The sequence below is a fragment of the Bufo bufo genome, chromosome 3 (genome assembly GCF_905171765.1).
Source record: "Bufo bufo chromosome 3, aBufBuf1.1, whole genome shotgun sequence".
In the NCBI taxonomy this organism is placed as follows: Eukaryota; Metazoa; Chordata; class Amphibia; order Anura; family Bufonidae; genus Bufo; species Bufo bufo.
In genome coordinates, this window is record NC_053391.1 from 48134620 (window position 1) to 48151140 (window position 16521).

Consider the following 16521-nt stretch of genomic DNA (forward strand, 5'->3'; position numbering starts at 1 on the left):
TGCCACGCTATGCAACGCAATAAGGCTCTGTGCACACAGTGTCTGTGGCCTCCACTGGGAGGCTCTGACGTATGGCATGGTATAGGCACGCATGGTATACATTGCCATCGAATCTAATTGTAAGACGAGTGCACTGTGCAGTACAGTGTAGTCTGCTAGAGAAAAACAACGTATGCTGCCCCGACTGAGGATGGAGCCCTATGGATATACTGGACATATACGCTCCTACTGGTGGTTTTAGGCCTCTTTCACACGGGCGAGATTTCCGCCCGGGTGCAATGCGTGAGTTGAACGCATTGCACCCGCACTGAATCCGGACCCATTCATTTCTATGGGGCTGTGCACACGAGCGGTGATTTTCACGCATCACTTGTGCGTTGCGTGAAAAATCGCAGCATGTTCTATATTCTGCGTTTTTCACGCAACGCAGGCCCCATAGAAGTAAATGGGGCTGTGTGAAAATCGCAGACGATTTGGGGACCCGATCATTATTATTTCCCCTTTTAACATGGTTATAAGGGAAAATAATAGCATTCTGAATACAGAATGCATAGTACAATAGTGCTGGAGGGGTTATCACATGGTCCATCACATGATCCATCACCATGGTAAAAGATCATGTGATGACCGGAGTGACGTCACCACAGGTCCTTTTCCTGTACACAGCAAAGAAGAAGACAGAAGAGAAGCCGGGCTGCGCGAGCAAGTTGATTAAGGGGAGTTAAATTATTTTTTTATTATTTTTTAACCCCTCCAGCGCTATTTTACTATGCATTCTGTTTCCAGAATGCTATTATTTTCCCTTATAACCATGCTATAAGGGAAAATAATACAATCTACACAACCCCGATCCCAAACCCGAACTTCTGTGAAGAAGTTCGGGTTTGGGTACCAAACATGCCGATTTTTCTCACGCGCATGCAAAACGCATTACAATGTTTTGCATGTTCCCGCAACGCACCCGCACCTTTTCCCGCAACGCCCGTGTGAAACCAGCCTTAGAGTTTAGCTCTAGGTGTGTGCAGGGGATCTGGAGCTCTGGATCAGAAATATGGAGGTCCTTCCACTAAATTGATATAGTGAGAAATCCATCTACACAAAATTTTGGACCTACGTTGTATAAAAATATGAAATTGTGTTCAGCAGAAGACATTCCCTTTAAAGGCTAGGAGCACTTTCAGAGGCAATTATTTTAATGATTGCATTTTAGTCATTTTGGGCAAAAAAAAATAAAAAAAAATAAAATAAATTTCAACCGGCCTCTATTACAAAAATAGTCAGAATTTTTTTTGCAGAGCCCCGTCAGATGAAGGCTTGCTGCTACTGAGAAGGAGGAGAGACCGGGAGAAGCTGATTTACAGTATATCCTGTCTTTATATGCTGTAAATCGGCTTCTGTCTGTCTTTCCTCCTTCTCAATAGCAGCGCTGACTGCCCGCTCTCATGCGTCTACCGGAGGCTGGCTAGTTACTCAGCGTACAGGGGGTATAGAATTATTCAATGTCAGCGGCCACGTTGATTAGTGTTAAAACAGCAGGAGACATAAGGGCAGAGCACATACAGTTGCAAGAAAAAGTATGTGAACCCTTTGGAATGATATGGATTTCTGCACAAATTGGTCATAAAATGTGATCTGATCTTCATCTAAGTCACAACAATAGACAATCACAGTCTGCTTAAACTAATAACACACAAAGAATTAAATGTTACCATGTTTTTATTGAACACACCATGTAAACATTCACAGTGCAAGTGGAAAAAGTATGTGAACCCCTACACTAATGACATCTCCAAGAGCTAATTGGAGTGAGGTGTCAGCCAACTGGAGTCCAATCAATGAGATGAGATTGGAGGTGTTGGTTACAGCTGCCCTGCCCTATAAAAAACACACACCAGTTCTGGGTTTGCTTTTCACAAGAAGCATTGCCTGATGTGAATGATGCCTCGCACAAAAGAGCTCTCAGAAGACCTACGATTAAGAATTGTTGACTTCCATAAAGCTGGAAAGGGCTATAAAAGTATCTCCAAAAGCCTTGCTGTTCATCAGTCCACGGTAAGACAAATTGTATATAAATGGAGACAGTTCAGCACTGCTGCTACTTTCCCTAGGAGTGTCCGTCCTGTAAAGATGACTGCAAGAGCACAGCGCAGACTGCTCAATGAGGTGAAGAAGAATCCTAGAGTGTCAGCTAAAGACTTACAAAAGTCTCTGGCATATGCGAACATCCCTATTAGCAAATCTACGATACGTAAAACACTAAACAAGAATGGATTTCATGGGAGGATACCACAGAGGAAGCCACTGCTGTCCAAAAAACATTGCTGCACATTTACAGTTTGCACAAGAGCACCTGGATGTTCCACAGCAGTACTGGCAAAATATTCTGTGGACAGATGAAACCAAAGTTGAGTTGTTTGGAAGAAACACACAACACTATGTGTGGAGAAAAAGAGGCACAGCACACCAACATCAAAACCTCATCCCAACTGTGAAGTATGGTGGTGGGGGCATCATGGTTTGGGGCTGCTTTGCTGCGTCAGGGCCTGGACGGATTGCTATCATCGAAGGAAAAATGAATTCCCAAGTTTATCAAGACAGTTTGTAGGAGAACTTAAGGCCATCTGTCCACCAGCTGAAGCTCAACAGAAGATGGGACCCGTACCTATCAGACATTGGTGGCATATCCTTACGATATGTCACCAATGTGTGAGATGGGCCAACCCATTTAAAACCTCCAGTCCCTCACTGGTCACTAGAGGATATCCCAGTATTACAGTACAGTACGATCAAAGCTCTTACCTGCTTATCTCTCTTTTTTAACAATCCTGGTAAAAATTTGTTAGTAAAATCAAAATGGCTGAAGACGTCCCTGGCACAGTCCGGACCTTGTGTGACCATCGCAGACAGTAAATTGAGGCCAATGCGGGACATCCTGGTCAAAGAAGAAAAGGAAACATCACTTTCTAGGATCGGACTGAAAAATCAATGACCAATATGCTGAAGCCGGGGTTTCTCCTGCTGGAGTGAATCTACCAGCGAGGCAATAGGGGGTGAGCCTAGGACCTATGGCGGCGTGGCTATACCTGTGGGTTTCTGAGTAGACGGATGAATAGATCAGCTTCATGTGCGAATTCAGCAAGTTCTTCACTATGTTGACCCCAGCTACACCAAGATGTGCCAAGTCACCGGCTGTCCTCAGCAAAATGGCTTCCAGGGCTTGAAAAATGACGATCATCTGAAAATAGGGAAACAAATGTGAATGATCTTATCCTGAAGGTCTCAGAAGTGTACGCAGAGAATACAGGATGGCAACCAGGGAAAGAAGCCATTTCCCATTCTATGCAATAGCTGCCCTGTTTCTAACATGGTTGAACCCCTGCCCAAATTCCCTATTAAAGGGGTTGTCCCAAGACTTAATTTTAAGTGTATGCCCAGTCCATAGAAGTGTCTAGTTGGTGGGGATCCAACTGTTGGGATGTCCACCCCACTATGAGAAACGGGGTCCTGTGCCCTCGTATGAACATACTCAGAGGCAATTGATAGACACAGGAGCCCCATTCTCGTGATTGGTAGAGGTCCCAGAGGTTGAATCTTGCACTCACAGACACCTATACCCATCCTGTGGATAGCTAAGACAAATGGACATCAAAGATGGAAGCCTCCCCACTCAGGACCACCAGAGCAGCAAACAAGAACAAGCACATCTATGGTTCAAGAAGTGTATGTGGTAGGTAGGTAGAGTGTTAGGTGCCCATGTAAGTGATTGTACTGTGCACCCTGTAAGGGTACGCCCAGAGAAGTACTGCCTCCCCATCTCACTCTACAAATGATGTAAGCACAGATAGTACTGCCTCCATGTCTCTTCCTGTAAGTGATATAGGCACAGATAGTACTGCCTCCTTGCAAACGATATAGGCACAGATAGTACTGCCTCCTTGCAAACGATATAGGCACAGATAGTACTGCCTCCTTGCAAACGATATAGGCACAGATAGTACTGCCTCCTTGCAAACGATATAGGCACAGATAGTACTGCCTCCTTGCAAACGATATAGGCACAGATAGTACTGCCTCCTTGCAAACGATATAGGCACAGATAGTACTGCCTCCTTGCAAACGATATAGGCACACATAGTACTGCCTCCTTGCAAACGATATAGGCACACATAGTACTGCCTCCTTGCAACCGATATAGGCACACATAGTACTGCCTCCTTGCAAACGATATAGGCACACATAGTACTGCCTCCTTGCAAACGATATAGGCACAGATAGTACTGCCTCCTTGCAAACGATATAGGCACAGATAGTACTGCCTCCTTGCAAACGATATAGGCACAGATAGTACTGCCTCCTTGCAAACAATATAGGCACAGATAGTACTGCCTCCTTGCAAACAATATAGGCACAGATAGTACTGCCTCCTTGCAAACAATATAGGCACAGATAGTACTGCCTCCTTGCAAACAATATAGGCACAGATAGTACTGCCTCCTTGCAAACAATATAGGCACAGATAGTACTGCCTCCTTGCAAACAATATAGGCACAGATAGTACTGCCTCCTTGCAAACAATATAGGCACAGATAGTACTGCCTCCTTGCAAACAATATAGGCACAGATAGTACTGCCTCCTTGCAAACAATATAGGCACAGATAGTACTGCCTCCTTGCAAACAATATAGGCACAGATAGTACTGCCTCCTTGCAAACAATAAAGGCACAGATAGTACTGCCTCCTTGCAAACAATATAGGCACAGATAGTACTGCCTCCTTGCAAACAATAAAGGCACAGATAGTACTGCCTCCTTGCAAACAATATAGGCACAGATAGTACTGCCTCCTTGCAAACAATATAGGCACAGATAGTACTGCCTCCTTGCAAACAATATAGGCACAGATAGTACTGCCTCCTTGCAAACAATATAGGCACAGATAGTACTGCCTCCTTGCAAACAATATAGGCACAGATAGTACTGCCTCCTTGTACACGATATAGGCACAGATAGTACTGCCTCCTTGTACACGATATAGGCAGATAGTACTGCCTCCTTGTACACGATATAGGCAGATAGTACTGCCTCCTTGTACACGATATAGGCACAGATAGTACTGCCTCCTTGTAATGATATAGGCACAGATAGTACTGCCTCCTTGTAATGATCTAGGCACAGATAGTACTGCCTCATTGTAATGATATAGGCACAGATAGTACTGCCTCCTTGTAATGATATAGGCACAGATAGTACTGCCTCCTTGTAATGATATAAGCACAGATAGTACCGCCTCCTTGTAATGATATAGGCACAGATAGTACCGCCTTCTTGTAAGTACACGATATAGGCAGATAGTACTGCCTCCTTGTACACGATATAGGCACAGATAGTACTGCCTCCTTGTAATGATATAGGCACAGATAGTACTGCCTCCTTGTAATGATCTAGGCACAGATAGTACTGCCTCCTTGTAATGATATAGGCACAGATAGTACTGCCTCCTTGTAATGATATAGGCACAGATAGTACTGCCTCCTTGTAATGATATAGGCACAGATAGTACTGCCTCCTTGTAATGATATAGGCACAGATAGTACTGCCTCCTTGTAATGATATAAGCACAGATAGTACCGCCTCCTTGTAATGATATAGGCACAGATAGTACCGCCTTCTTGTAAGTAATATAGGCACAGATAGTACTGCCTCCTTTTCTATACTTGTAAATGTTGTAGGCACAGATAGCACTGCCTTCTTGTAAACAATGTAGACAGAGATAATGCCGTCCCCTGTTCTCTCCCTGTAAATGATTTATTATTTCTGGGCAGCAGATCCCTGTTGACAACGATCATTCTGCTGCCCAGAAACAATGATTTTGGTGTCTGCTTCAGTGATGCCTTTACCCGATCTGCAGTACATTTACACAACGCAATTATCAGGAAGGAGCATTCCTAGAAATCAGCCGGTGTAAAGGGACCTTTAAGTTGTAATATCACTGTGACCAGGCTTGCAATCTTCACATGTGTAATGCATACAATTTAAATTGTACCAACTGGAGGAAACCCTAAGGCCAGACACACATGAGCAAGTTCAAAGCGAGAAACTCGCAGCGTGTCGGTGTGAGGTCCGGTTCTGACCTCTGCTCCTCTGACAGGATCGCACAGCATTATAATGATTTATAACACTGTGTGACCCCGATAGTCCTGGAACATTGTGTCATTAATATTATAAATATAAATTCTATAATTCATTATAACACTGCGCGATCCTGTCAGAGGAGCGGAGGTCAGAACGGGACCTCTCACTGACACACGCTGCGAGTTCCTCGCATTGAACTCACTCCTATGTGTCTGGCCATAGACTGTTCAAGTAAATTATAGTGAATTAATTAACCAATCCGTATTTTAGGATCGGAGCAGATCAGGCAGGGGACTCTCACCTCACTCTCCGGACGCTTCTCCCCATCCAGAAGTTTCAGGATTTCGAGGCACTCCACAGATATTTTAATGTAACCCTCCACCACATCGTACAGAGCAGGATTTGGCAGTCTCCTTGATAAATTGATAAATTGCTGCAAACCTTGAAAGAAGATAAACTATCAGTAAATAAAAGCATCATAATAAATATCTAATCACGTGTCAGTAATCATCATTAAAGGGGTGCTCCAGAATTTTGCGAATGATGGCCTATCCTGGGGAAAAAGAGCATCAATATCAGATCGGCAGGGGTCTGGCAGCCCACACCCCCATGATCAGCTGCTGCAGCTCCAGCGTCAGAAATACAGCTCCGCCCTTTGTGTAGTGGACAGAGCTGGTAACTGCAGCGCTGCTCCCACTAATGTACAGGGTGTCGGACCCCTACTGATCAGATATTGATGGCCTCTCCTAAGAACAAGCTATCAATAGCAAAATCCTGGACAGCCCCTTTAAAGGGATTCTCCGGGAGTTAAGAAAATGAAAATACTTAAATATTACTTTAGTATAAATACATTCCCAAATACCTTTCATTAATTATAATGGTTTATTTTGTCTGGGGAGCAATGATTAGAAGAAACAAAATGGCTGCCGTCCATTTAGTACACACAAATCCTGTCCTAATCCCACTGCAGCACAAGTTACTTCACAACACTGAGCTAAAGAGCTGCCGCATCCTCCTCTCTGCTCGTCAGGGATTATGATCCTGAATACAGATGATAAGATCTTCAGCTGAATCTCTGTAGGAATGGAGTTCATGAGGAGACATGAAGTACAGAGAGGACGGACAGGACTGTGGTAATGGAGACTGCATACAAGTGCTGCTGCTCATTATCTATACCCCCACCTCCTCTCTGTACTTCATGTCTCCTCATGGACTCCATTCCTACAGAGATTCGGCTCAAGATCATATTAAACTGTATTCAGGATCATAATCCCTGACAGGTAAGATAAGAAGATGGCGCAGCTCTTTAACTTGTCCTCCTGTGTGATTAGGACAGGGTTTGTGTGGTTTAGTAGGATGGCGGCCATTTTATTTTTCCTAATGATTGCGCCCCGGACAAAATGAGTCATTATAACTAATGAAATGTATTTGGTAATATATTTATAATGAAGTAATATTTAATTATTTTAAATTTTCTTAATTCCCGGAGAACCCCTTTAAGAAAGATAAAAGTACAATTTAAAGGGGTATTCTGGTCTCAGCAAAGAAGGGTTAACTCTATGAATGATGAAGTTAGACAATTTTCCAAAATACTGTATCAATTCCTTACAGTTTTCAAAATCTCTGCTTGCTGTGATTCAGCACAAATGTTCCTAGATTGTTTCCGGTGGATATTAACGTGTCCTGGTCGTGTGATGGGCAAACAGGTGGGCGGCATGTTACATACAGCCAGCAGAGTTGTGTCCTGTGACGAGCTGTAAAGAGGCCAATAAAAAGCACCTATTGAGCGACAGCAAGCAGAGAGGTTGAAAAACATGAGGAATTGATACAGGATGCGTATCGGAAAAAAGTAGAATCATTTGCTGAAACCGAAATACTCCTTTTAAGGGCTCGTTCACACGACAGTTGGTGTCCCGTGCCCGTGCTGTGATCCGCAATGCACGGCACCTTCCGTGGGGCAGCCGCATGGGGATCGCTAACCCATTCGTTCCGCAAAAAGATAGAGCATGTTCTATCTTTTTGTGGTGCGGAGGCACGGAACGGAACCCCAGAAAGAACTCCGTAGTGCTTCCGTAGTGTTCCTGTGCTTCCATTCCGCATCTCAGGATTTGCGGACCCATTGAAATGAATGGATGCGGAATGACAACGGAATGGTGCCCGTGTATTATGGATCTGCAAATGCGGTCCGCAATACGGGAACGGGACACCAATGGTCGTATGAACAAGCCCTAAGGCTACATGCACACGACCGTATGTATTTTGCAGTGCGCAAATTGCGGATCCGCAAATAAAAACTGATGAAATCTGTATGCAATCAGTTTTTTTTGCGGATCCATTGTAGCAATGCCTAAAACGGACACGAATAGGACATGTTCTATTTTTTTTGCGGGGCTACGGAACGGACATACTGATGCGGCATTTTTTGCGGACCCATTGAAATTAATGGGTCCGCATCCTATCCGCAAAAAAAATGTAACGGACACGGAAACAAACAACGTTCGTGTGCATGTAGCCTAAGTGCAACTCTGTTTTTGTATCCTCTGTATGTTAGGAAATTGCAATACGAGCAATTTCATTCTATCACCCGATTCACGCTCCTTACAAAAGGGAATCGCGTCAGATTTTAGAGAAGTGCAGGCACATTGACAACAAATTCCCTGCAGCGGCCCCTCCTGCTCTTTTTACAGCAGTCAGCACTAGGGGGCAGTGGTTATGTCACATGTATGGACACCTAAAGGGGTTTTCCCATCTCAGACAATGGGGGCATATCGCTAAGATATGCCCCCATTGTCTGATAGGTGTGGGTCCCACTGCTGGGACCCGCACCTACAATGAGAATGGAGCGGGGAAATGAACGGAGGGCGCACTGCGCATGCGCAGCCGCCCTCCGTTCATTTCTATGGGGCCGCCGAAAATAGCCGAGCGCTGGCTCGGCTATTGCCTTCTGCCCCATAGAAATTAATGGGAGCATGGGCCGCGTATGCGCGGTGCGCTCCCATTCACTTCTATGGGAGCAGCGCGTGGTGGTGGACGGACCCCGGGAAATCCGCAGTCCTCCAGCCTCAGGACTCCCCGCATTCGTTCTCGTTGTAGGTGCGGGTCCCACCTAGCGATATGCCCCCATTGTCTGAGATGGGAATACCCCCTTTAAGGCTCCATTCACACGTCCGCAAAATGGGTCCGCATCCTTTCCGCAATTTTTGGACCCATTCATTCTCTATTGGGACGGAATGGATGCGGACAGCACACAGTGTGCTGTCTGCAGCCGCAATTGCGGAGCGCGGCCCCGATTTTGGGTCCGCAGCTCCGCAAAAAGATAGAGCATGTCCTATTCTTGTCCGCAGCTTGCGGACAAGAATAGGCATTTCTATGGGGGTGACGGGCTGGTGTGTTGCAACACACCACGGACGTGTGAATGCAGCCTAAAGGAGTTGTACCAGAATAACAACTTATCTATCCACAGGATAGGTTCTAAATGTCTGATCGGTGGAGGTCCAACTGCTGGGACCCCCCACCAATCAAGAAAATGGGGGTTTGAGTCCCTATAACTGAATGCAGCATTGGTAGAGCATGTTGGCTGTCAGCCCATCAAACTCTATGGGGCCACTGGAGACTTGGACAGTCCCATAGTCTTCACTCAATCACACTTCATTCAAACAGGGGGCAGAGGATCGCCGTTTATGGGCCCCCAACAGTCAGATTCATATCCTCTGTCTGGTCCAGATACAATGGCCTTCGGACACCGTATTTTCAGCATACAGTGGTCTTTTCTGAGCCATCGTAAGTTGGATCTAGACTCCACATACAATGTCCCAGACTCAGATCCCAGCAATCCAGGTCACTTCTCTGGCACACTAGCTGGATTAGTTACTAGTAGCAGCTGTTCCTGACTGTTATCTGTCTTAGTTATCTGCTTATTTTTCTTAAAGCGACCAGATCACCCCTATTAAACCAAGCAAAGAGCTTGGTAGGGGTGATCCTGCAGTTTAAAATACACTGCGTGCAGAATTATTAGGCAAATGAGTATTTTGACCACATCATCCTCTTTATGCATGTTGTCTTACTCCAAGCTGTATAGGCTCGAAAGCCTACTACCAATTAAGCATATTAGGTGATGTGCATCTCTGTAATGAGAAGGGCTGTGGTCTAATGACATCAACACCCTATATTAGGTGTGCATAATTATTAGGCAACTTCCTTTCCTTTGGCAAAATGGGTCAAAAGAAGGACTTGACAGGCTCAGAAAAGTCAAAAATAGTGAGATATCTTGCAGAGGGATGCAGCACTCTTAAAATTGCAAAGCTTCTGAAGAGTGATCATCGAACAATCAAGCGTTTCATTCAAAATAGTCAACAGGGTCGCAAGAAGCCCATTGAGAACCTGTGGTCCATCATCAAATGTGAGATTTACAAGGAGGGAAAACAGTACACCTCTCTGAACAGTGTCTGGGAGGCTGTGGTTGCTGCTGCACGCAATGTTGATGGTGAACAGATCAAAACACTGACAGAATCCATGGATGGCAGGCTTTTGAGTGTCCTTGCAAAGAAAGGTGGCTATATTGGTCACTGATTTGTTTTTGAATGTCAGAAATGTATATTTGTGAATGTTGAGATGTTATATTGGTTTCACTGGTAAAAATAAATAATTGAAATGGGTATATATTTGTTTTTTGTTAAGTTGCCTAATAATTATGCACAGTAATAGTCACCTGCACACACAGATATCCCCCTAAAATAGCTAAAACTAAAAACAAACTAAAAACTACTTCCAAAAATATTCAGCTTTGATATTAATGAGTTTTTTGGGTTCATTGAGAACATGGTTGTTGTTCAATAATAAAATTAATCCTCAAAAATACAACTTGCCTAATAATTCTGCACTCCCTGTAATACCTTCCTCCTCACTGTTGGTTTAATAGGGGTGATCTGGTGACAGAGCCACTATAAGGCCTCATGCACACGACTGTTGTGTGTTTTGCGGTCTGCAAAACACGGATGGCGTCCATGTGCGTTCCGCAATTTGCAGAACGGCACGGACAGCCTTTAATATAACTGCCTATTCTTGCCCGCAAAGCGCGAACAAGAATAGGACAGGTTATATTTTTTTGCGGACCACAGAACAGAGCAACGGATGCGGACAGCACACGGAGTGCTGTCCGCATCTTTTGCGGCCCCATTGAAGTGAATGGGTCCGCACCCGAGCCGCCAAAACTGCAGCTCGGATGCGGACCAAAACAACGGCCGTGTGCACGAGGCCTAAGGCTCCATTCAGACGTCCGTAAAATGGGTCTGCATCCGTTCCGCAATTATCCGGAACGGGGGCGGACCCATTCAATCTCTAAGGGGCCAGAAGAGATGCGGAGAGCACACTATGTGGTCTCCGCATCCGCATTTCCGGAGCGCGGCCCCGATCTTCCGGTCCGCAGCTCCGCAAGAAAATAGAGCATGTCCTATTCTTGTCTGCAATTGCGGACAAGAATAGGCAGTTCTATGGGGGTGCCGGTCGGGGGTATTGCGGATCCGCAACGCACTACGGACATCTGAATGGAGCCTAAATCTTCATTTTCTCTCATCTTGGGGTTTTGGAACCGATTACTCAGCTTACAATGGTTTCAACATACAATGGTCGTCCTGGAACCAATTCATATTGTACGTTGAGGGACCACTGTACTGGGACAACCCAGGTAAAGGGGTATTCTAGTTATTACAAGTTAGAGGATAACCTATTATTTGCATGGGACTGCCCAGCAATCTCACGTAGAAGACGCACACTTGTTCAAACACCACTCCATTCTCGTGATTGGAGAGGGCCCCCGCAGTCAGATGCTTACCCTCATCCCACTGATCATGGCAAGTCCTAAACTTATCCCCTATCCTTCTAAAGGGGTATTCCAGCTCAAAAGTAATTCTCAATTACCGATCAACGATCCATCAGTGCGGTTCCAACCGCTGGGGGCCCACTGATGGCCAGAATGGGGGACCCTTGTATTCCAATCCCCAAAGCAAGAAGCCGATGCCTCCACAGTACTGACTGGAGGAGCCGAGCTCCATTTCACCTACGCTATTGCTTCTGGATGGAATACCCCTTTAATTTATTTATTTTTTCATGTAAATGCACTGAAATAATGATTAATGATATGCTGCAAAAGTATTCACACCCATCCCCGTAAACGTGCCATGGAAACAGGATCACGCCTGATAAGCGACGCAGTCTAATGTCCCACAACTCTGAATGGAAATCTCTTTAGAGAGCGCCCATCAGTGCAAAGAGACAGATCTGCAGGACTTCAAGAAAGCTGGGTGACAACAGCTGCCATGGCAACCATATCTGCTGTCACCCAGCTTTCCCAGAAACACACACAAGCAGGCTATAGGCTCGGTATACAGAATATACATTGTGCCCATGCAGGACAGTGTCTGCTGACGTCTCCCACCTCTCAGGGCAGACTGGGGGTCTTTTAACAAGGATTTGAAGAGGGTCCCTGTGAACTCCACTTCCGGGGACTTCGGTTTCTTGGCCTGGGGCCCCGGTGTCTCCTCCCCGGCTCCCGAACTCCTCCGCTTTTTCTCCATCATCCGCTGCCTGCACTTTCCCTACTGTCACCAGCAGCAAAACACGTGGGAACAGCACATAGGAAGCAGTCCGCGCAGAACACGCTCCCCCGGAAACAAGGCTACGTCTGAAAAGGTTCTGGAGGCAACGACCTGGTGAAAAATGTAAAAATGCAAAACATGAAAAAGGTGACAGCTGCGGTAGTTTTAATTGGTTATCGGTCTGACATAACCAGGAATTTAGAGAACTTCCCGAAAAAGCCCAAAAATGTTGGTCAGACGACTCTTCCCCCGAACAGGGGATTTTGTCCTGCAGTACCAGTCATTACCACAGGGTGGCAGTAACAGCCTATTCCAGCTCGACACTGCGTCTGGCGGTAACCTTAAGGTCGCAGCCTAGTTTCCTAGTTTGGGCGATTTAAAAAAAATTGACTCCCGCATTTCAAAGCCATAGGGGGTGAGTTATCAAAACTGGCTTAGTTGCCCATAGCAACCAATCAGATTCCACCTTTCATTTTTCAAAGGAGCTGTCAAAAGGTGGAATCTGATTGGTTTCCTTTACACCAGTATTCATAAATCTCCCTCAGGGTGTCGTTGTTTCCGGTGGACATAGCTATATGAGGGGCAACAGCAGAGGCAATTTATTTTATTGTACTAAGCCATGGCTTTAACTCCGCCCAATGGGTATTTAGACACACCCAAGTCCCCTTAGTACCCCCAGACTTTAGTTGTGCCCTCACTCAGTAGAATGTCTCCTTAGTATCCCCTCACAGAAAAAATGCTCTGTCAGTGCCCCCATAAAATAGGTATGCCCCCATGATGCCCCCCACACAGTAGTTATGCCCATGATGCCCCCACACAGTAGTTATGCCCATGATGCCCCCCACACAGTAGTTATGCCCATGATGCCCCCCACACAGTAGTTATGCCCATGATGCCCCCCACACAGTAGTTATGCCCATGATGCCCCCCACACAGAAGTTATGCCCATGATGCCCCCCACACAGTAGTTATGCCCATGATGCCCCCCACACAGTAGCTATGCCCCCACACAGTAGTTATGCCCATGATGCCCCCCACACAGTAGCTATGCCCCCCACACAGTAGTTATGCCCATGATGCCCCCCACACAGTAGTTATGCCCATGATGCCCCCCACACAGTAGTTATGCCCATGATGCCCCCCACACAGTAGCTATGCCCCCCACACAGTAGTTATGCCCATGATGCCCCCCACACAGTAGTTATGCCCATGATGCCCCCCACACAGTAGTTATGCCCATGATGCCCCCCACACAGTAGTAATGCCCCTTAGTCTCAGTGGTATAAGGGATTGTTCTCCGGGCTTTTTCATATTGATGACCTATCCTCGGGATAGGTCATCAATATCAGATCGGCGGGGGTCCGACACCCAGCACCCCCACAATCAGCTGTTTCAGGAAACGGCGCGCGCAGTGTGCACGTGCCTTCTCTCTTCTCCTTCGCTGCTGTATGTCTATGGGACAGCCCCGTACGCTAGGCTTACCCTGTGGAGAACCCGGTACATCACCGGATGTCCAGAAAAAGCATAAAATGCTCCATTGCTCATATCAGGGGGGCCGGAGGGGTGAAGATGTGGGTGTGTCCGGGGTCCGCTCTGAACCCAGACAACCCTTTTAATAATACCACCATTAATGGCCCTCAGTATTAATAATGCCTCTATTAGTGGCCCCAGTATTAATAATGCCTCCATTATTAATAATGCCCCCATTAGTACTATTACTGCCTCCATTAGTGGTCCCCGTATTAATAATGCCTCCATTAGTGGCCCCCAGTATTAGTAATGCCCCCATTAGTGGCCACATTGATAATAATGCTCCCATTAGTGGTTCCCAGTATTTATAATGCCTCCATTAGTGGCCCCGGTATTAATAATGCCCCCCCTTAGGCCCCTTTCACACGGGCGAGAATTCCGTGCAGGTGCAATGCGTGACGTGAACGCATTGCACCCGCACAGAATCCGGACCCATTCATTTCTATGGGGCTGTGCACATGAGCGGTGATTTTCACGCATCACTTGTGCGTTGCGTGAAAATCGCAGCATGCTCTATATTGTGCGTTTTTCACGCAACGCAGGCCCCATAGAAGTGAATGGGGCTGCGTGAAAATCGCAAGCATCCGCAAGCAAGTGCCGATGTGGTGCAATTTTCACGCACGGTTGCTAGGAGACGATCGGGATGGAGACCCGATCATTATTAATTTCCCTTATAACATGGTTATAAGGGAAAATAATAGCACTCTTAATACAGAATGCTTAGTAAATTAGGGATGGAGGGGTTAAAAAAATAAATAAAAAATTAAACTCACCTCATCCACTTGTTTGCGCAGATCGGCTTGTCTTCTTGATTGACCATGTGATGAGCGCAGTGACGTCACCAAAGGTCCTTTTCTCCCAGGTCCTCAAAGAAGAAGAAAGAAGACAAGCCGATCTGCGCAAACAAGTGGATGAGGTGAGTTTAATTTTTTATTTATTTTTTTAACCCCTCCATCCCTAATTTACTTAGCATTCTGTATTAAGAGTGCTATTATTTTCCCTTATAACCATGTTATAAGGGAAAATAATAAAATCTACAGAACACTTAACCCAAACCCAAACTTCTGTGAAGAAGTCCGGGTTCAGGTTTGGGTACCAAACATGCCGATTTTTCTCACGCGTGTGTAGAACGCATTAAAACGCTTTGCACTCGCGCTGAAAAATCGTGCATTTTCCTGCAACGCATCCGTATCTTGTCCGGCCCTCACACGCGACGCCCGTGTGAAAGAGGCCTTAGTGGCCATATTATTAATAATGCCCCCATTAGTGGTTCCCAGTATTAATAATACCTGCATTAGTGGCCCCCAGTATTAATAATGCCTCTATTAGTGGCCCCGGTATTAATAATGCCTCTATTAGTGGCCCCGGTATTAATAATGCCACCATTAATGGCCCTCAGTATTAATAATGCCCCCATTAGTGGCCCCATTATTACAATCTACATGGTATGGGAGAAGGACACAGTAGGTGCGGGTGAAGCAGGTCATGGCGGTATAGAGGCAGCAGGGTCACTGGTTGTAGGCTTGTCAGAAGAGGTGGGTTTTCAGGTTTCTTTTGAAGGATTCCACTGTAGGTGAGAGTCTGATATGTTGGGGTAGCGAGTTCCAGAGTATGGGGGATGCACGGGAGAAATCTTGGAGTCTATTGTGGGAAGAGGCGATAAGAGGAGAGGAGAGAAGGAGGTCTTGTGAGGATCGGAGAGTGCGTGTGGGGATGTATCGGGAAAGTAGCTCAGAGATGTAGGGAGGGGACAGGTTGTGGACGGCCTTGTATGTATTTGTTAGTACTTTGAAGTGAATTCGTTGGACAATGGGGAGCCAGTGAAGGGATTGGCAGAGGGGAGAGGCAGAGGAGTAATAGGGTGAGAGGTGGATTAGTCGGGCAGCAGAGTTGAGGATAGATTGGAGGGGTGCGAGAGTGCTAGATGGAAGGCCACAGAGGAGAATGTTGCAGTAGTCTAGGCGGGAGATGATGAGGGCATGATGTGGGAGATGTTTTTGAGTTGGAGGCGGCAGGTGGTGGAAAGGGCTTCGATGTGTGGTCGGAAGGAAAGGGCAGAATCCAAGGTCACTCCAAGACAGCGGACTTGGTTGATCGGGGAGAGTGTGCAGCCATTGATCGTGATAGATAGGTCTGTTGGGGGGGAAGTGAGCAAGATGGGGGAAAGATGATGAATTCTGTTTTATCCATGTTAAGTTTTAGAAAGCGAAAGGAGAAGGATGATATAGAAGATAGACATTGTGGGATTCTGGATAATAAGGTGGTG

At 46.0% G+C, this 16521-nt stretch overlaps 1 protein-coding gene across 1 annotated transcript in view; it reads right to left on the minus strand.

The window, feature by feature from the left end:
* The window catches only part of URB1 (URB1 ribosome biogenesis homolog), a 113342-nt gene extending 100594 nt beyond the window's left edge, over positions 1–12748 (minus strand). Inside the window, exons 1-4 of the mRNA XM_040423191.1 lie at positions 12566–12748; positions 6434–6573; positions 3084–3235; positions 2800–2932 (exon numbers count right to left, since the gene is read on the minus strand). Of these exons, the coding sequence (XP_040279125.1) occupies positions 2800–2932; positions 3084–3235; positions 6434–6573; positions 12566–12707 (567 nt within the window). The 5' untranslated portion in view covers positions 12708–12748. The remainder of the gene's footprint in view (positions 1–2799; positions 2933–3083; positions 3236–6433; positions 6574–12565) is intronic.
* Between the last annotated feature and the right edge of the window lie 3773 nt (positions 12749–16521).